General features: G+C 36.1%; 1 protein-coding gene across 1 annotated transcript in view; it reads right to left on the minus strand.

Annotated features, from left to right (window-relative positions):
* The window catches only part of LOC110440510 (neuroglobin-like), a 47,217-nt gene that overhangs the window by 6,287 nt on the left and 18,549 nt on the right, over nt 1-22,381 (minus strand). Inside the window, exon 2 of the mRNA XM_021483630.1 lies at nt 12,692-12,917. Within this exon, the coding sequence (XP_021339305.1) occupies nt 12,692-12,917 (226 nt within the window). The remainder of the gene's footprint in view (nt 1-12,691; nt 12,918-22,381) is intronic.

The raw sequence follows: 22,381 nt of genomic DNA on the forward strand, positions 1-22,381 counted from the left end.
CTTTTGTCTCTGTTGAACATACATTATAGACAGGCCATTTGTTGTCTTGGAGCTGAGCAGCTAACTTAAGGAGTATGTCCCACTGCAGGCAAAATACTAGAGTATCATCCTGTAGGATTTCGCTCCCTCCCCTGTTTTTCATTTGGATATAAACGTAACGCGACTGTACAAAGGTAGTGCCGATGACCAGGAAGTTCAGTAGATTAAAGCTGTAGTATAACAATTTGAGCTCCAGGTTCGAATCCATGTAGGGAGCGTTGCATTTTCCACTCCGTAAACTGTTGTTAGTCCTTTTTGTGTATTCTATCTATAGTACATATTTTTTTTATTAAGTAATTTTTTTTCAGAAATAATTTATCAAAGCTTTTGTCATACCAGCCAAAATTAGTTCCAAATGCATAGTTATTTTTATTTTTTACTTTTTTTTTGTAGTGGTACATGAACGTTTATCATGAAAAGTTAATCAAATATTTACAAACATAATCAAATAGTATAGATCTACAGAGTCTATAGCTAGTGTTTCATTGATTTCTTGAAATATAACACCTAACAGATTGTCCCTGCCGGTAGGGCGTAATAATTGTACCTGCTGCCCCCATTGCATGATCGCAGGACGCGACTAAATCTGGGATCTTATCTTTTCTCTTCTTTCTAAACAACTTTCTTCTTCCTAATGTCTCCCTTGACAATGCATCACTTTTGGCCTTTAGTTGAGCGTTCGCCCATGTGAGGAAGGCTTTGGGTTCTGTCCCCTGGCCGAGAATTCTACTCCTGCTTAACGCTCAGCAATTTAGGAGTGGGACGACTGGTTCGCCCGTTGTCAGTACAATGTGACTGGGTGGGGTGTCCTGCTGGGTGTCTTCGGCAGTATGTTTCAGTGAGGTAGCACTATAAAGTCGGCATCAGTTCCGCGCTATCACAAGGAGACAAACACGAACATATCGCAGCCTCCCAAAACACACACGCATACACTACACGCATGCATCTTGTACACAGTGGAGGCCGTCCTTAAATGACCATAGCTTTTGATAGGACGTTAAACAATACTAAACCAAACCAAACCAAAGTTAACAGATTACGACAGAAATTCAATATGTAATATCTATACACTTTTATAATTTCCCTTGTCAAAGCATTTATACTGCAGACAAGTTGTTTCTGATTTTATTATCTTTTTATGGCAAAGTGACGGCTGCACTTCTGAACAATGTTATCTATCTAAATGACTGTCCAAATCGATCCCCTCCCGTCTGGGCTTGGTCAAATTTATTTCTTTTTTATTGTTCCGTTTATGCAAGTGACGTTAACATGATAAATTTGCGGTAGAGTTTGATGTTATCTGGCTTGTTGGTTGAATTTGTCGCGACCAAGTAATACAATTAAGAAAGCACAATGTCAAACAAATATTTGTATTGCTTCCTTGTCGATAGTGGCGGCTATTTCCGAATCATTTCCAGATAGAGAGCAGCCATACACATTGGAGATACACAATATTATAAGGGACACGCCGAACGGCTAATCTGTCTCGAGATATATCAGGTGTTTGTTGTAGCTGAAGGGCTGCTGACTATCCTAGTCAATGAATTTCGAATAAGGCCAAGGTTCCTAAACTGAAGGAAAACATATTACTTGTATTTTTCCATTTGGAGATGCACGTAGCACACACAGGTGATTGTACATTTAAAACTTGGTAACAGATACTTACCGCATGCCAAAAATCAATCACACTGCATCATACAGCCCTTCTAGTGCTCATTGGTGCTAGGGACCAAAAGGTTTGAAATCCCAATTGATTTCAAACTTTGAAGGAGGACTGTTTAATTTCAAATCAAATAATTGGTAAAGTGGGTGTAATTTAAATGGTGCCACTGCTTAAAAGAGACTAATTAGGCCATCAAGATTACGACAAACCTAAGACCTTAACATTCCGACCGCAGAGTCAACCCCCTTGTACGTTTTAAGATTAACGTAACACACACACAGGTGATTACAGCATGTCAAAAATGAATTACACTGCATCATACAGCTGTTTCGGCATTCTACGTAGGACTCTTTGTTAATGCTAGGGGCCAGAATTTAGGTAAGCGCATTTCTGACGTGAAGGTCCGTGTTACGTAACTTAAGAGAATTTTTCTCAAGTTCAAGCAATACTTTCGAATGAAACGAGTTAACTAAAGGAAAGCTTGTGATCCTGATTCACAAGGGACCGTGTGGTAACTAGAATGAGATATAAAATGAGTGCAGAAAGATCACGTCTGTATCAATAATTATTCCGGATCTAATTTAGAGTGTACGTAATTATAGGATCCTTGTTCGCATCCGTGTCCAGTTTAATGACATCTCGAATCATTGATGCTAATGTCAATATGGGGCTCCATATAGGTATGGGGTGGGAGACTCTCCAGGGAACAGAGGTAAGCATTAACCAGGGATCCGATCAAACATGGCAAAGGTTTATCATGGGCAGTCTGAGTTGTATTGCCGTAAAGAAGGATGCATGATTGGGAACAGTTTATACCTACAAACAGTGTCAGCATTGCCATTATGATGGCCAAGTGTTTGGTTAAGACAGGATTATCGGTACAAACAAATGGATGGCTGTTTATCTTCTGTAATGGAAACAGAGATATTTACTAACTTAAAATTTCACACCCTTAAAATCTTCATAAAAAAAGGGAAAATAAAGGTATCTATCTATAGTTACATTTCCATTGCAAGTCCTTCTAAAAGTAAAATCCGAATAATTTTCGTTTATAGCGCCGACCAGAACAGACGCTTCTCCTCCAGCCCCGAATAACTCGAGACAACCATTCGAAATAAACATTTAGAAAATTAGGGTTGAATGGCATCTTTCTTCAATGGTCATGCCGGTATCAACGAGAGGTATTATATATTATATAGGTATACGGAGACCACTCGAGGAAACAGCAGTCAGACCTCAACAGGGACCTAACGACTCAAGTTGGTAACTATTGCATTATGTTTTTAAGACTTCGGGTGGTACGAAGTTTGGAAAAGAAATGTTGGAAGCAAAGCTGTTCAATAAAAAAAACATACGGATCGAGAAATTTATTTTGTGGGATAATTTCTGGTCTCGTCTTTCTTATCGAATTAACAACGTGTAGTGAATAAGTTTATTGCCAAAAATAAGATATTTGGAGTGATGCCAAAATCCAGTAGAACTAGGGTCAATGTATGTCTGACCCATATTTTTTAGTGCAAGCTATTTTTGTAGATAAGACATTCTAGAGCCCCCGTAATGGTATTCCTTAGCCATACCACAATTTGAGCGGAAACATGCAAAGTTTCTCGAAATTGATTTTACGAGCCCGGCGACGTGGAATGTCAATAGCACGAATATTATAGCACATGTCTGATTAGAAACACACACCAATTTGGTATGTAACAGAACATGGAAATACAACATGTTTCCGCAGACAGTCCTTGTTATGTTCATTACGAATCTCTCGTAAATAAGATAAGTTTCGTGAGGCTTTTATATTTTTGAGTTAATAGCCCTCAAGAAGATGTACTGTAAATTAGGTAAATTTAATCAGGTTTTCTATTCTTAATAGCCCTCACAAAAATGTTAATGTATATTAGGTAAATTTAGAGATGTTTTTATATTTTCGATTTGAAAGCCCTCAAAAAGTTGTTACTGTTAATAAGGTAAATATAGTGAGGTTTTTATATTTTCGAGTTAATAGCGGAGGGGATTGATTACACGAAAGATATTAATCAGTCGCTGGACCAAATATCTTAAATGATCCTTAACTTCAGGGAATTTCTTAACATATAATGTTCCATTTGATATCATTGCTGAAACTTATGACATATTTTCTGTTAAGTAGTTTTAATTTATTCAAGCAATTATTTAATATGTAAAAACTCTCCATGATACATGTATTTAGTTGAAGAACGTTGGTGAATTTTGGACCTGTTGAATATTGTTGACATCAGTTCATTTTTCCTTTACTCAAGCTATTCTGACATATGCAAAATCCATTGGACCTTTCATTATTCAATTCTTGAAATCAAATAGTCCAACATCTGCTCGGTGGAAACGTTTATTTTGTTAAGTCATCTTTAAAAGCCGCATAAACCAATGCGACTAGTGGTAGAGAATAGTTACATACACCTCTATATTCAAACCCTCTCGCCTAGGGAAACTGCATCCTTCATTTGTTTAGATACAATTTTTTTTTTTCCACTCTGGCTCACCGATGGTTTAGGCCAAATAATTCAAACACATGAACACGCACGTTACGAAGAGTAGTTCTATAAAGAGTAATCCTACTAACACGTACGTTACGAGTAGTTTTATAAAGATTACTCCATTTAACATGTACGTTACGAGGAGTAGTTCTACAAAGAGTACTCCAATTGACAGGTACGTTACCAGGAGTAGTTCTATAAAGAGTACTCCTATTAACACGTACGTTACCAGGAGTAGTTCTATAAAGAGTACTCCAATTAACACGTTCGTAACGAGGAGTAGTTCTATAAAAAGTTCTCCTATTAACACGTTCGTTACGAGGAGTAGTTCTCTAAAGAATACTCCTATTAACATGTTCGTTACCAGGAGTAGTTCTATAAAGAGTACTCTTATTAACACGTTCGTTACCACGAGTAGTTTTTTAAAGCTTACTCCTATTAACAGGTACGTTACCAGGAGTAGTTCTATAAAGAGTACTCCTATTAATACGTTCGTTACCACGAGTAGTTTTATAAAGCTTACTCCTATTAACACGTACGTTACGAGAAGTAGTTCTATAAAGAGTACTCCAATTAACACGTTCGTAACGAGGAGTAGTTCTATAAAGAGTACTCCTATTAACACGTTCGTTACGAGGAGTAGTTCTCTAAAGAGTACTCCTATTAACATGTTCGTTACCAGGAGTAGTTCTATAAAGAATACTCTTATTAACACGTACGTTACCAGGGGTCGTTTTATCAATAGTACTCCTATTAACACGTACGTTACCAGGAGTAGTTCTATAATGAGTACTCCTATTAACACGTACGTTACCAGGAGTAGTTCTATAAAGAGTACTCCTATTTACACGTACGTTACCAGGAGTAGTTTTATAAAGAGTATTCATATTAACACGTACGTTACGAGGAGTCGTTTTATAAAGAGTACTCTAGTTAACACTATCGGGCCTGTCTGCTCCCTGTATGTCCAGACACCTTTCATATATAGTAAACTGAATTATAATCGCCATACATCATTCGGGATAATAAGATGACACTCGTTTCTTCTCGAAAACATGCTCATATTTCCTCTTTTTTTTCCCTAGTGGACCATATTTTTTATAAAAAAAAGATATTCTGCTTACTAGTAAACGAGCTGAAACGTCCTAAATTAATTGTTAAAATGACAATTGTATAAAAAACGTAAATCTGATAATGATAGTATGATAACATTTCAACAAAAATGAAAAAATGACCTAGATCCTAATTTTACTCTAGCTCGTCAGTCACCTAATAAGGTTCGAAAAAGCAAGGTTCTTCACCAGAACAATCAGCTCATAAGTGCTAATGGAGAATTTGTCATAAAAGTATGTAACGCTGACCTTTAAATCCAATTTGATCAGAATGCAATTTGATCCTAAGGTCATAAAGTGTTTATATGATCGTATGATCTAACAAAGCATTGACAAGATGAGAATGTATTTATAAACATGGTTCATTAACCCTATTTGTCTGGGGAAGATATAAATCCTGCTAAACCGGACATCGTATATACACCTAATTGCCCGGAAAGGATGCAATAACAAAACATATAACGTTGATTACGGTATGAATTGATTTTTGGATGACTTGTATACCTTAAGCTTAATAATATTTTATCGATGAGACCGCGTTAAAAAAGATGTCACATGAGGCTGGTAATTACATATAATCATTAAATATGGGTTATTACATATATATTGCCTCGATATGAATGAAATGTAAATATTTCCCCCTGATTGCGATCATACTCACCAAGGGCAACAGTGATAATCCTAATCACAAATGCTTGTATCCCAGTCTAACATTTCTCTACTGGTTTGGGGAAGTATGAAGATGTTGACACGCATTTTTGATTTGTTTGTTCTTTACTTCTTATCAACACATATTGTCATTTAAGAACGAGACAGGTTTTGGTTTTGGACATAACAAGCATAACCGGAGAAAAAACATCGACCTGCGGTCAGTACTGACCCTTGTAGTGATGGAGGGCAAATGATGGAAGCCGGTCAGACTCCTTAACCACTCGGTCACTGCGGCCCCAAGTATCAGACTACACAATAAAAAGATGCGACCAATGTAAAGGCGACTACTGTGGATGACCTTCAGATTTGTGGTTTTGTCTGCTGCTTTTTGTTGGGGAAACAGCACAGACCATTTTTTATTATCTTGTCCCATCACATCACTTCAAATTCATCTAACATTTGTATCTACTACTTAATCTGGGTAAGAGAAGCGATTCCGGTTAATTCTTAATCAGAATAATGAGTTCAATTTGAGACAATTCCGAGTATTAATACAATAAAAGGACGACTTGCTGTAGCAGAATCAGTGCAGAGTGGCCTAATATTAAGTTGTTTGACGACGAGAAACACGAAACAGTCGAAACTGATTCAAAACTAACAGTTATTATACAAACAGAGTTCTAACATATGTAATGTTTTTTGTATGAGGGAAACATGACTGTTTGTTTCCTGATATTTAGTTTCTTAACCGAGGACGGCGGTAAACAGATTTAATTTTGAGAAGGCAATGCTTTATATAAGTGTATAAAAAAAGTTAACAAAAGTTTAGATGATTGTTGATAAACCATGTATTGGTCGCATCAATGGATTATTATTGCATATTATCATCGTTATGTCATGATACCCTTCGGTACCGCTAGCAACTAAAGTTTTGCGATACCTAAATGTTTGTGCTAAACTATTAGGAAATGCTATTACAAATAGTAAAAATAACTATTTTAAATATGTATTTGATTATATTGAAGCAAACAAAATACATGTTTTTACGTGAAGAATATCTATTTCACCACACTTAAACTACGATGGCCGACAAGAGCCTGACAAAAAGATATGAACTTTCATATATTTTTGTACCACGGTACACTTCGATATGGTACACAAAGATATGAAAATTCAAATCTTTGTGTACCATGTAAAAGTGTACCATGGTACACAAAGATATTAAAATTCAAATCTTTGTGTACCATGTAAAAGTGTACCATGGTACATAAAAATTATAAAGAACTTTACAAAAACACTCTTTACTTTTAGATGTATATGTACCAACAGCCGATATCAGCCGGCAAAAAGATATGAAAGCTTCTCTCCTTTTAGTACCGCGTTACACTTTTTTCATTTCTTTTTGTACCACCTATGGTACAAATAGATATGAAAAAAGTGTACCATGAAATCACGCGTTACACTTTTTTCATATCTTTCTGTACCGTGGTACACTTTTGCGCGGTACAAAAAGATATGAAAGCTTCTCTCCTTTTAGTACCGCGTTACACTTTTTTCATTTCTTTTTGTACCACCTACGGTACAAATAGATATGAAAAAAGTGTACCACCAGAGCATCGGAATGTTGTTATCGGACACTATGACCAGAACTGACCCCGAATAGTGAAACCCTAATTAANGAATCGTACAACTAGCTCATCGTATCCCCCCCCCCCACACACACACACACAATTTTGTTTATGACTATCCTTCGAAGTAATTAAATTGATTGTCCCCTTGTCCCCTACGGACCCCGTCGGCGTTTTCAACTGGTTTGGAGTTTCTTTCATTTGAGAAGTTGAAGACGCCGACGGTAGAATACATTAGAAATGTATTAGAATAATAATCCATAATGACTTCCTTTTTAAAATAAAACATTTATAAAATTCGGTAAAGGATATTTATTGAATAGTTGATTTCAATTTAAATGAGTAAGTAATAGTTTGGAAGCTCATTTGGTGTAATAAAAATAACAGACATTCCGTGCGATAACATTTCATTGTATGTGATGACAGCCTTATCGGGGTGTAATTTTTCATACTTGGTAACCTTTTTGTCTGATGGTTTCACATGTTTCTGTACCATGGCTGTTTTCGGCCGTTTTTTTGGTACAGAAAGATACAAAAGCAACGGGTTCATTTTATTTCTGCTTTCATATCTTTGTGTACCATAGTACACTTTTACATGGTACACAAAGGTTTGAATTTTAATATCTTTGTGTACCATATAAAAGTGTACCATGGTACAAAAAGATATGAAAATTCACATCTTTTTGCCAGGCTCTTGTCGGCCATCGTATTAAACAAACCTTCGCCAATCCAATCTATTTCTGCTCAGTGTTAATTGTGCCCTTCACATTTAATTACGATGTTTATTATGCTGTTAACTTATATTAACTGTTATGATAAATTCGTCCTCATCACGGCGGGCGAAAAAGACAAAAAATAAACTGCAGCGAAAATTTCGCTGTAATGTTTTTGTATCTTTGGCGAGTTCGAATCCTTGTAAATGTTACTTTGAAGAACAATTGATAAATAACAATTGAAACAATCTCAAAAACAAAAACTTGTACGACAAAAAATATCGAAGCTTAGTCATATTTGTATTATTACGGTAATCAATGACGAGCTTTCTTCCCAACTTATAAGTATATCACGTCACTTCTAACTTTAATATACGTTTTGAAAGAAGGTATTTGATACGTAACATCTTGCATGTGAATGGTTGGTGGGCCTTAAGAAGATTGTATTAAGCGGATTGAAGTTGGATTCAACAGTACGTAACAATACCTAACTTTCTTGTATACAAAGCGAACGTATTCAATTAATACATATTACATACAGTGGGTAAATCGTTTTCAAGTATACTAGCTATACATATGTTCCCAGCTCTGCCTGGAAATATTCAAACCTTATTACTTGACGTTGGGAACCGAATTCTCTTACATAGGCATAAATGATGTCAAAAGAGTAATGATTTGTTTGCTTTATTCTTATCAGCTGGTAGATGGTCAGACTCATTAACCACTCGGCCACAGCGGCCCCTGACCCCAAATATCAGACAGCACAAAAAGAAAACGCGTCAAATTTGTAGGCAACCAATGTGGAGGCGACCAATGTTGTCGACCTTCAGATTTGTAGTTTTGTCTGTTCCTTCTTGTTGAAGAAACTGCAGAAACTCCTTTTTCGTCATATGGCCCCATCAATAGTAATTATTGATTTTGAAAGATAGAATAGAGATAAAATATTCTACAATATCATCTTCAAGCTTTGTGATCTGATCTGATAATATACGATTTCTCAGTCCTCGCTTGGAGGACATAGCATTACTAGGATCTAACCTCATTTAACATGGCAGTTGTCGTTGATAGAGCAAAAGACGATTGCCCTTCTTTAACATCTGGTCTATCCTCCTTGCACTTTTTCAAAGGTCTCCATCTACATGTAAATGTTTCCTTTGCTTATATTTTGCCCTAGACTTATCAATGTTTAGTACGAATAATGGTTTTGCTGATATTTTGTTATTAATTTTATGCTTATTTCATAATATGTTTAATTTGATAATTATAAATATATCATCCTCATCCACTCTCTATCTAGCTCACCCTTTAAGATGGACCTGAGATAATTACACATGCGTCTCAGTCCTAGTGATAGAGGCCACAGGAGTGGCCGAAATATTTAGTTGTATTTGGTATTTATGGCGTGAATTATAGATAAAGAAAAAACATTATTTAACCACGTGATGTTATGACATGTTATGTAGCCATAGATCACACAGTGCTCAAAGAAACACAAAGGAAAGGGCCATCCAAACATTGCGTCCCATTGGACAGGATGTAGCCAGCTTTCTACCTGGTTTTTTGTTGTTGTGTGGAGGTGGTAGTATAATCGAAATTAATCCTTCAGTGTTTTTTTTATTATAGAAATCGTTTCATCCTCCTATGAATGCTTTCAGTCACTGAAGTGACAGTTTATTGAATTTTCTGCATAGTGTCTGGTCTCTCTCAGGTGTCCGACGAATCTCTCCCTAATCTTTTTGTCTTTTGTTTGTTTGGAGTGTAATGTCCTTGGAGAAACCATGTTCATATGAGGGCGGGTGTCTATAGGGAGACACCGCAAAACAAATTAGAAGGGAAATTACAAAAAAACTTATATACATGTAGATACCGATATTTGCAATGAGGATGCACATCAATTTGTTTCCTTCAATTCCCCTTAGCAAGTCCAAAAGACAGAGAAGAAAAGGTTCGAGTGTGCAGTCGTCTAAGATAAAATACATTCTGATACAGCAGGCCGCTTTTGTTGTTGAACCTGCTTGGGTCCATAGAGACTAGTATTTTTGTTTACGTAACTTTCTAGTATACGAAGCGAATACTCTGCTTGAGTCCATCGAGACTATTTTTTGTTTACGTAATGTTTTACTATACATAGCGAACACTCTTACATATGCATAAAGGATGCCAAACGATTGCAACGTGTTAAGTTATGGTCATATTGCTCCATAGAGATTAGTGTTTTGTTTACTTCACACAAGCAGTACATTCTGTAAAATTCATTCAGCGTGGAGCATATGGAATATTGAATAGGGTATACAGTATGACATGCAATAAAATATTGATGTCATGCAATATGAATAATGTCATAACGTGTTGTGATGGCACATCATTTAACATTTTTGGCACTAAGAAATTATCAAAAAGGATATCTCATGAGCATATAATAGCTATGGAATAATTACTGTGAGCATACATATTTCAGCACTAACTGCGTTTTCATTATTTCGTTAAGTCATGATTGGCCTAATTTTGGATTCTGTATACTGATTTCTGTTGCATATATTGTGGGTGCGCCAAATCATCAATGCTTCAATTTGTTATAACTCTATAATGCGTTAAAACGTGAATGCGTTCAAATAGGTACGTGAAAGTATAAATATAAAACCCTTATTTTATTTGTTTGAAAAAGTATCGCCAGATATTTTGATTGCCGATCATCATTATATATTAAAGGTTTTATATCTCGCGATATAAAACGGATTACCGTACAAATTGAGCTATTTACAGAGATAACCTACAATGTGGCCACGGCAACTGTCTATGAAGTCAATATACGTCAGCAAAATAAACACCTATTATCTGATATATCGTTAATGGGTGGTATTTATCAGGTCCAGCACACTTTGTGAATTGAGCTATAAAGTTTTTAAAAAAATATATAGGTTTGTCCACATTAAACGTATAGCTGTCTTGAGGTACTATATAGCGCTGTAATTTTGCAGGGTTAATATTTCGTGGTTTCGTATTCGGTTCATATTAGCGTTGGGTTATAAATATTTTCAACATGTTGTGATAAGATCCGTAAAAGTTGTCAACATTTTCGATAATTTCGCAGGTTTTTAGAATTCGCGGATATAACTAAAAGTGAAATTATAGCGAAATGTAAACCCCTACAAAATACATCTGCTATACAGTATATGTTTTATTTTTATTTTTTCATTTATTTTTTATTTTTTCATCAATGTAAAATCGAATTTTATCATCAACAATGTTTAGCAAAGAATATTGGATGTCTTTTGAAATCGTTATGGTGATAACATCTTCTTTAAAATGCGACTTTGTGTCGGGTTTTTTTGAAAGAAAAATAATAATTCCAGATTGAAACAGCTATTACAGGTCGTAGCAACTGTGGCTCAATCAGCAGAGTGTACTGGACCTGATTATATATGTTGTAAACACTGTAATCTAACAGCGAATGATAGCTAGTGTTCTCGCCGGAACAACGAAGCCTTACAAATTACAGTAACCTTGACAACATATACAAGTAGCAAATTTGAATATACACAACTATTTCAACGACCGTTTGGTATATTTTCGTCAACATGGTCGCTAAAATGTATCAAATGTGGCCGTTTAACGTAATTTGGGGGTCAGTATTGGGTGGTCGCTGGTCGCGTTAGACAGATGGTCGCTTAATACAGTTAAATTACATGGTAAAAACGGTCTCGAGGAATGAAAAGTAGTCGCATACAACAGATGGTAATTTAATACAGATGATCGCTTGAGCAGATTCGACTGTAGTAAGTATTCCCTTTACGTTACGCTTGAACCAGTGTCCTTATAGTATCTGGGAGACAAATCATACATTTGTATGTAAACTGTAACCAAATGTATTATCAAATATATCGATTAAGCCTGGGTATAAATGCTCTTGTATAAAGTATTTGTTTAAAGGTTTACATTAGAATGAGAAACTTGTATACGATGTATAACGGACTTATAAGGTAGCTAAGTTGAGTAAATCGGTCCAATAGACTTTAATGGAGTAATATTCATATCTGACTTTGTATTAACCTATATATATACATGTATATAATGCCCTGCTAGTTGTACCTACTTTAGTAAGACAAACCTTGAACGATGTAGTTCATTCGATAACAGACTATGTATACCATAGTTCGTCAAAAATTCCGTTTAGTACTAAATAGTTTTTCCTGCCGTTCACTTGAATGATAATCTTCCACTATCTGACAAGTAAGGACCTGGTCCCTCCTTTACCAGACTTTTTTTTTTTAACATGCCAACCCTACATCATTCTTTGAAAGATATAATCAGACTAAAACAACTGACAATGCTCTATTGCAGAAATATGCCCTACAGTACCCTGGTAACTTACTTCAATGAACTCGATTTGAGCACTGTAGGATATATGACGCTGCCCTAGTGCCGACATGAGATCCCGTAATTTTTCAGGTTGCGATGCACGTGCAATGCATTTATCAACTGTTCCCATCACCCTCAGAGAGTGACTCTTGAGAATGGCGCTCAGTTCCAAGTCCTTTTTGCTAAGCTGGCGGAATGGCAGGAATGAATCTTGAACTTCTGGATGTGTCTCGAACAATCTACAAAATAAATGTCAGATAATTATCATTATTATTTTTGTCATAAACGAACTGGTATTATGTAAATGGTCGCTTTGTTTGAGCCTTTAATCCTTGCAAAAAGCATACGAAGTCGGTGCCCACGAATGATGGAACCACTCTAAGGCAATTTTATCCTGTTATCTAACTGAAATGTCATAACCTAGACACAAAAGTATGACACTCCACCCTGTCACATTATTTTGACATTAGGTTGTTTTTCTTAGAGACATAATGAACAGGCGATATAAATGAAAAGGCAGCTGTCCCCAAGTGTTGCAATCGAGAAAGAATAATACAATGTATTACCTGTGACTGAGCGAGATCGGGTTATCTCAGTCGTGGGCTAATATTCTGTGACATAATCCCAAGCGAGGCGTAAGCAGAGGTTGGGATGTCACAGAATCTTTGTCCGAGACTGCGATAAACCTAGCTCGCTCAAGTACAGGTAATAGATGTTTTCTTGCATCTTTTACTTCGAAAAGACTATTCAATTTTAATACAGGTTACACGTATCCCGTCTGGGGCCTCAACTGTATATGACCTTTACACTTCTATAGCTACATTTGAAAGCCTCCTCGTATTTTGTCTGTGTAGATTATGTTTTATCTTTAACATCAGATATCTAACTAAATTTTGTACCTTAACATAAAACATATAACAACAAAACAGAATATGTATAATGCAGATTGTCAATTTCGAGTCGTTAACGCAAGGATGAATACATCGCTGGGTAAACATTCCATGAAATGTCAGGTAAAGGTACCAGACGGATCCGACGAGATAGAAATATCTAGCATGGGTATGACGCGGAATATCTCTGTCTGAGGTGTGAGAAAAGCTCAATAATGCTTGTGTCTTCAACGGGCGCTCTACCAAAAAAGGCACAAAATAATCTCATAGCCGTCATTTGCGATGAAACATGGCAATTCAGTAGGTCCGTTCTTTTCTAACGTCACCTAATAATGTGGGAGACAATTTTCACTGCCAACTAGCGTAACCTCGAACATAAATTTAATTAAGCATATTTCCAAATGATAGCATGGTAAAATATAAAAGAAAATAACCATATCAACGGTCGAGGATTCATTTTGAACTCCACCGCTATTCGACCAGATTAAAAAAGAAACAGAGGAAATAGTTACATAATGAATAAATTGCACAAAAATAAGAGGATCCAGGCGTTCCGAGAGGGTAAGTAGTTCCTGCGCCTATTCTTCAAGTCTTTAATCGTTAATGGCACTGAAAACTGATATTAGGAACGGTTTCGTGCTGATGACCGTATTATTTTTCCTTCTCATTGATTGAAGGCACTGGTTTGTTTACATTGGGTATAGTTTGGTTTGGTTTAATTTTGTTTAACGTCCTATTAACAGCTAAGGTTATTTAAGGATGTACATTTGGTAAAACGTCCTCGAAAGAGTTAATATCATATAAAGGAGGGTGCCGTGGGAGACACATCACCGCTAAGTTTCGATTGACCGACGCAGACGACATCAATAGCGCATAAACCCGATCACAATCATGGATGTATTTTTGTTCTAACTTGACTAACAAAACACTATGAATTTCGGGGATCTAAAGAATCGTGTTTCCCTACCTCAAGGGTAATAAATATGTGAAGAGGAAAACGTAAAAGGACACGATTTTATCAAGTATGATTCCATGTGGACATTTCTATCGAGTATGCAGTCTCATGCAAAGGTCAAATCAATTGTGTTGTTTCTGGAGCTACTTTGACTGAAATTTCCATACATTTCTAATCTGTTTACTATAAAAACATTGTTTATTGTATCCAGTCGTGTGTTTGGAACACTGTTGCGTAATACGCCAATGCATCCGGCTTGACATTGCGTGAGAGGTCAGAACGAATCACAGTAATTATGTTAAGGAAAGCAGAAACTCATCTTTTTGTATTCCTAACTGATTTAATCAGATATTGAAAGGATATGCGAATTCGTACGGTACGTGCGTTCGTGTGTTAATTTAATAAACTATTATCCATTGTGCCCGCTTAAAGGCAGTCACTCAAACAGGTCCGACGAGGTCCACAAATAGCCGAATTAACGAGACATAAAAGACCCCAAACATTTGTGATTTCAGCATTTCTTCTTTGAAAAGAAAAAGATCGATATGTATTTAAATGTTTTGAGCCCGTTGAATTTATTTTTTCAATTTCCAACTTTTATCATTATCGGTTCAATTCGCATGTATGTGAACCCTGTGAGTTCCTGCCGGTGAATAGTATTACGCGATCTTGTCTCTTTGCAGTACCAAAACCGGCAAACTTCTACCCCCACCCCACAACCCCACCCCACCCCCTCCTCGTTGAATCAGAGGTTTTCTGCTGTGTCTTTTGCTTTAGAGTAATTGAAGGAAGCAATCCAGATCTACTGCCTATTGCAATGTATGGGATTTGTATCGTTTCTTGTCCGGCTCTTGTTACATTGAAGTTGACTGACATATTCATACATATACACTGTCTCCCTAGGCACCCGTCTCTATATAACCTTTATTGTTGCAAGAACAAAAAAAGTGTATCACACCCTCATCAATACTTCAATATAAAGAAATTTAGAAACGGGATTTGAGTATTTGGTATAGAAACAAACACAAGTTGATCATACATATGTATTCGGAGATATTTCACTTAAAACTTATTATTTATTTGTTTTTAATGTGTTTTTAATCATTATAGAATACTTTGACCCATCCTCGACATGCCGGAGATCAATCTCGCAAACCTGGCATATGTTCAATAAAATCAATGTATCTGCACGCATAACCTTGCGAATTAAACTAAAATAAATCTTAAGAACACCGATCTAAAACCTTTGATGTACATCAAAGAATAAGCTCGGTGGCATTAGGATAATAATTGACCAGTGTTTATGCCGGTTCTCTCTCTCCTTTGTTATCTTCAAAGGACAAGTATCGGTCTAGCGAGACGCCAAATTTCTGTTTATGAGCCAATCTTGTCATGACATGTTATTTCAGAGGTGCATAGAGCTTTACTGTGTGTAGCCCCTGGGATATCGAGGCTGTGACCTTGCAGGCTGGTAAACTGCTGAACAATACCTTCAGTTGACCAATCTTCAGTAGAGAACTCACTTACAATGAACCACTCGGCTACAAAACGACCAGTATCTTCTGGCCGTTTTTGTTTGTCGTTATGACAACAGTATACACCACCGAAAAGAAAGGGAAGGCAAGCGAGAAAAGAAAATTCATAGACTTCCAAGTGTTGCTTTGGGGATATCAGACCAATTTTCATGAAGGGTGAAAGAAAGAAACAAAAGGATAGCTAAACCGTTTCTGGACAAAGTCTTAAAAAGTAGTCCATTATGGTGGTAAAGGGATACAATTCGGAAGAGATTTGTTGTTAGTGTTAATGATAGGGTTGAGGTGCAACAGATTGACCTTGTGGACGGACATATGTCTTTATCGATAACAATTTACAGTGAGACACTTTTATAGTTTCCAACACCTGAAGTTTCGCAAATAAAATTGTCCCACTACATCATACAACATGAGGCGACTAATGAGGAACCTCCTGCAGAATATGGTTTGGTTCTTTGTCTTCTGCTTATTCCGTCTTTTCGTATTGCAGAGTTATCTTCTCTTGTGAGCAGGTATCGGTTGTTACATCATTAGTTTGTGGGAGAAGCGTCATCAATTTTTGAGAAAACGACGTAATTTTCTCACACAAACCAATGACGTAACAATCAATAACTGCTCACAAGAGAAGATAACTCTACAATACGCAAAGACGGAACAGGATTAGAAGAAACGAAAATTGGTCAGCTGCCCCAACCAAAACACTTGTGATATGTAGCTTTTCTTTTTCTCACTTCCCTACTCGATCTCTCCGGAAGTGTCTCCTTAGACGCCCGACGTCACACAACCGTATTGTTGAGAGTACATTATACCAAGGCAAACAAAGAGTCCCACATGGAATATCATGTATGAGTATGTAACGCATAAAATTAATAAAAACTAAAATAATCTTTTAACATAAAAAAATCATTAACTTAATACCATGTAGTCAATTTCGTGTTCAGAATAAAAATCGTTGTACGCAATATACAGCTGGTATCTACAATCTTCAGAGAGATTGCATAAATATATATAAATGCAAATAATGTTCAGTAAAGTCTACATGTTTAATTAATATATGCAATATCCAGATGCAGATACTATATAAAACTTTAAAATTTAAAAGCTTTCCTTGACTTTCAGACGTAGAATTACATAGAACGGAATTGTATCTGCATTCACACACGCATACACGCATACACTACACACATGGATGCACGTTATTAAATGACCTTAACTGTTAATAGGACGTTAAACAAAATTAAACAAAACCAAAGTATCTACACATATGGTCACTAATAAAGTATCTGGAAATTTCGTCTTTTTGCCTTAAGGTGTGTTTGGTTACGGAGTAATTATATCGCCTCTTCATCTTCGTTTGATTCAAATGATGGAAGTGTTTTCATTTAGAAATTCAAACAGACCATTGCGGTGAATTGAAAACGAATTAAGGACTCGACTTAAGAGCACCACAGTACATTGGCAACGCATTCCATCTAAACCATGTTTATGGATAATTAACAGAGAGGAAGACATAGATTGTTTACGTGCCAGACTGTGTTATTAGCAAAAAAGAACGACAAAATTTTAAACATAGATTGCAAAAGTCGACATAGCTTTTAATCTGGAACTTAATTGTGCAATTATTCTTCATTGTTATTTGAATTGAAATAATCATTTATTTCATTCAATTTAAAATAATAAAGTCGAATTTCAGTAACACTTGAAATATTTGAATCATTCTTTTGAGTTCCTTTCCAATCTTTTCCTGAGTTAAAGGTGGGTATTTATTTCCTTTTTTTTTTTTTTTTTTTGGAAACACCAATTTCACAGACGTGCTAGTCGACAATATAATCAATATTCTCATTCATCTTAGTGCATTTTCATATAAACTAACTCCAAAATCGAAAATAATGTCAATAGGGACATTAAACAGGAATTTATCAACCACAGGCAATAAAGACCGACCGAGTAATATGTCTGTCTGTCCAAAAACGTTTTAGCCTCCGACGTTGATTAGGACTGTACTTTTAACAAAACAGATTGATCAATCTACCGGGCTGAAAATACTTGTAAATGGATGACAATTTTTTTTATCAAAACCGAAACAGCTACTTGGCTAAGCTATGAGTTCACGCATTGAACACATTTCGCTTCATTTCCTTTATCAAAGCCCGTAAATAATCCGTTTCTTGACGACCGATCTAGCCAGGAGTATATATATTATTCAATTGTAGCCTTTAACTTCGGTCGATACCTGGATTTGTCGACCCGAAAAAAGATATATTGACCGAGTTTTTTCTCCTTCAAAAAGAGCTCAATAGGCTTTCGTAGAGATGAAATATTGCGAAATCACATATTTTCATTGGGTTTTTTTTTATTTCGTTGATTTCATGGGTATTCTTAATCCACGAAATTATAGGTCCACGACGAAGTAATTACAAGTTTGATATAACGAAATTATCCGTGTGAGGGGATACTCGTAATCAACGATTCCATGTACCCACGAAATGGTATTTTGTCGGGAAGCCACAAAATTTGGGCCCATGAAAAAATCTGATATCAAAGTACTTGCCTGACTTCCAATTTTTTGTTGATTCAGGTATATTCATGATCTTGGTTGCAAGACCTTTCTGTAATGCTTGCATTTCAATTATCATTTATAGCTTGCAAATTAAAATCATCACATACTTTTTCAAAATTTAATTTGGTGGTCATCTAACTATGAAACTGTATCTTAAACACAACTGTTAATTTCCCTCGTCTCTGTTCATCATCTGTACCATTCTATACTATTTGGATCTATCTATTCTGTCGGCCAATATATTATGTATCCTAGGTTTTCAACCGAAGAAGTCTACACTTAAATGGCAATCGTAAATGGTAACTAATGTGGGGCCCCTGCATTGTCGGGCATCGGTTTCTTCAACTAGGGGGACGTGGAAGAAAAACATCTATCTGCAGACCGCATTACAATACTTGGTATCTAGTTATTTTCTTTTGTTATTTCCTTATTCATGTTTATTCGTTCGTGTATTCCCAAGCATCCTTCTTCATATGGCTATGGCTGCTCAAGGGATATTAAACACCATACAAATATACAAAAAGAAAACCGAATATATCTGTCTCCATCAGGGACTCTTTCAAATAGATGGTGGCCGCACGAATTTCCTTAGATGTAACAGGAAACATCATAAATTATTTAAGATCCTATTTCGCAAGAATGACCTCTGTAGCAACTCCTCACTAAACAACCGTCATTAAGCATGCAACAAAAATGCCACCCGTTTGTATCATTGATGGTTGGTTATCATTAAGGATTGCTACAGACCTTCTCTTCTGAAATACTAAGTTTAGTCCCTGGTTTATTAACATGGTTTTAATATTTTTCTTTTGGTTTTGTTTCGCGTGTTGCATTTTAGCAACAACAATAAGATGTAAGGGAGGTTCGACCTGAATAAGAATACAGTATAACAATCAAGTTTTGGATTACATGGCATGAATAGTACAAATCACATAAGCGAACCCGATAAGGAACAAGTACTCTGTACTAATGTCTGTACTAATATAAATCCTTCTGAACTAACCAGTGGATTTATATTAAAATTACTAGTACTAGACAATACTACATGTATATGTAAACAAATAAGGAAAAATAAGTGGTATATCAAGGTATAAATAATGATAATAATAATATATAACATTTGATATAGCGCCCTATCTAGCTAAAATATCCCACTCTAAAGTACATTTAATACAATTAGTATATACATTTATCAATACAATTTTGAGGAATTCGCAGGAGCTGCCTTATCAGCTGCTAACTACTAGCCGTATGCCACCTGGCTAATATCCCCCTATATATGCATACGTGTGTGTTGGAGCTATCAGATATACATTTCCAGATAATAATTCCTTAATATCACTTGACAGCAGATCGTAATTTTAATTTTCATGACATTGTCTCCTCTATAAAATGAAATATTTCCATGCCTGATTAGTGAATGAACCAGTAATGTTCCTCTCAAGCACTCGGTCATATCTGATGTGACAAACTATATCCCGAGGCCAAATCTTCATAAAGATACTTTTATATCGTCATCTGGTTGTATATACAACCAACATCATCAAATATACATAACAGAGATACGTTTAATGGTAAAATCAATGTCTATTATGGATTAACACACATATCCTGTGGTCGAATATCATTTATTCCCGAATAACATTATTAGTCCCCAACCAGTTCCGGGGGGGTAGGCTATAGGTTTGTACTCCGTTCTTCCGTCCTTCCGTCCAAGAAGTTTGTCGGGGCATATCTTCTATACTATGTCACCTGGAGTAACAAGATTTGGTGTACAGGGACATCTTGGGATGGCGGAGTGCAGAGTGCACGAATAAGGTCACTGCGACCTATGCTTTGACTTTGACCTTTATTTTTGAACATGTTTTATCCGGGGCATATCCTCTATACTATTTTACCTGGAGTAACCAAATTTGGTGAACAAGGATTTCTTTGGATGGCGAGTGCAAGAAGTAGGTCACTATGACCTCACTGTGACCTATATTTTGAACAGTAGGTACATCCTGACATAAGTGTACTGATTGTTTAATATAGAAAACATTACCAGTGGGAGACCATGGAGTGCCTTGTTATATTAGTTCATCGTAGCCTCGGTTATCGTTCACTAGAAATCGTTAGCTTTATCTTTTGCTTTTGAAAATATCAGCCTCGGAAATAGAAACATAATCGAGCACATCTTAATAGAGTAAACATTTAGTAATTTAGTTTTGAAATATTTCATTGCGATATAACAACAAAAGGATTGGACAGATCTTACAAGAGCATTATAAATGCAATTTACATTCATTTTAATAAAGCAATGTATATACAACAGGAGACAACAAAATATAGCAATATATAAATTATTGAATGAGAAAATGATAGAAATAGCGAGAGGACCAAAAGATTCAGATTTACGAAATATAGACGCGATTATGTACTTATATGTTTGGTATGTTTGGTTTTGGAGTTGGAGGAAAGCCAAAATAACCGGGAAAAAACGACCTGCGGCCAGAAAATGGCGACTGCCCAACGTCGCCCTCGAACCCGCGACCCTTGTGGTATCAGAATGTAAAACGCCTTAACCACTCGGCCATCGCGCCCCGTTACTTATACAATTTGTTTTAATAATTCTATTCTCAATTACCTATTAAGACTTCTATATAACATTAATATCGACAACATTTTTATCAATTAAATACGTATGTCTCGCAGGAAATAGTTACTTTCAATATTAATAGTCATATATAACCCATGGTTATTCACTGACACGGAAACAATAAGTGTTTAACGCTTTACCAAACCGAGCACTGGGTTATTCTTTATATTGCCAAATGGCGCTTTGTGTAGTTTACTGCGAAATGAAATTAGGAACAGTCATTGAAAAATAAATGTATTGGTAATCAACAACTTAAAGTACGTCACTGTACATTATATATACATAGAGAGAGAAAAGAGAGACGTTTAAAGCCTGTCTAACCGCTTTAAACGAAAACACTCGTTACATTACTACCCCTTTTAATGCACGATAATATCTTTTTAATTAGGCGTTTCGTCATTTTTTGACATTGTCAAGTTTACAACACCGTACAAAACTTAACAACAGGGAAGTTTAAAAGCTCAATTTACAGAACCATCAACTGAAACGCATACGGACAGACAGACAGACAGGGAGACTTTGGCTTTTGGGCTTTTTGGAGCCATTTGAAGAGGGGTTCCTATAGAGATTTCGCAGAAAAGAAAGCGTAGGAAAGGAAGCAAAGACAAAACAGGATCCGAAGTGTTGCAGAGAGAACAACAGAAAAACTTGGTTCCTTTTACCTGTCTTAAGTAGAAGACACGGAATAATCCCGAGTCTGCATGAAGTCCCTACAAATAGCCTTTTACGACAACAAGCGAGCATGCGGGCGTTCATACAGGAAGACACATGACATAGACTCAGTACTGAAAACCTACAAATGCAAGACTACGTTTTCCACTCGTTTCCGGATATACGTTATTTTTCAAAATATATATAGCGGTACGATATTTTCTTTTATCTAAAGAGACTTGAATTTTCCATTGAAAGCCTAGTGCTTAAACACTAATAAACAGTTTAAACCTCCTCGATGGTTCTTGGCGAGACACAAAGTATCCAGCAAACCTAATTATCTATCTCTCTAGTCGTATAACGAGAGTAGCTATCCCAACGATCTCCCGTTTCACATACAATTAACACCCTAAGAATGATGACGCTTCTTATCTAGAGAAACTAATTACCATTTCTCGGCTTGACAAATAACCTGTG

Source organism: Mizuhopecten yessoensis, unplaced genomic scaffold (genome assembly GCF_002113885.1).
Source record: "Mizuhopecten yessoensis strain PY_sf001 unplaced genomic scaffold, ASM211388v2 scaffold11183, whole genome shotgun sequence".
Lineage (NCBI taxonomy): Eukaryota > Metazoa > Mollusca > Bivalvia > Pectinida > Pectinidae > Mizuhopecten > Mizuhopecten yessoensis.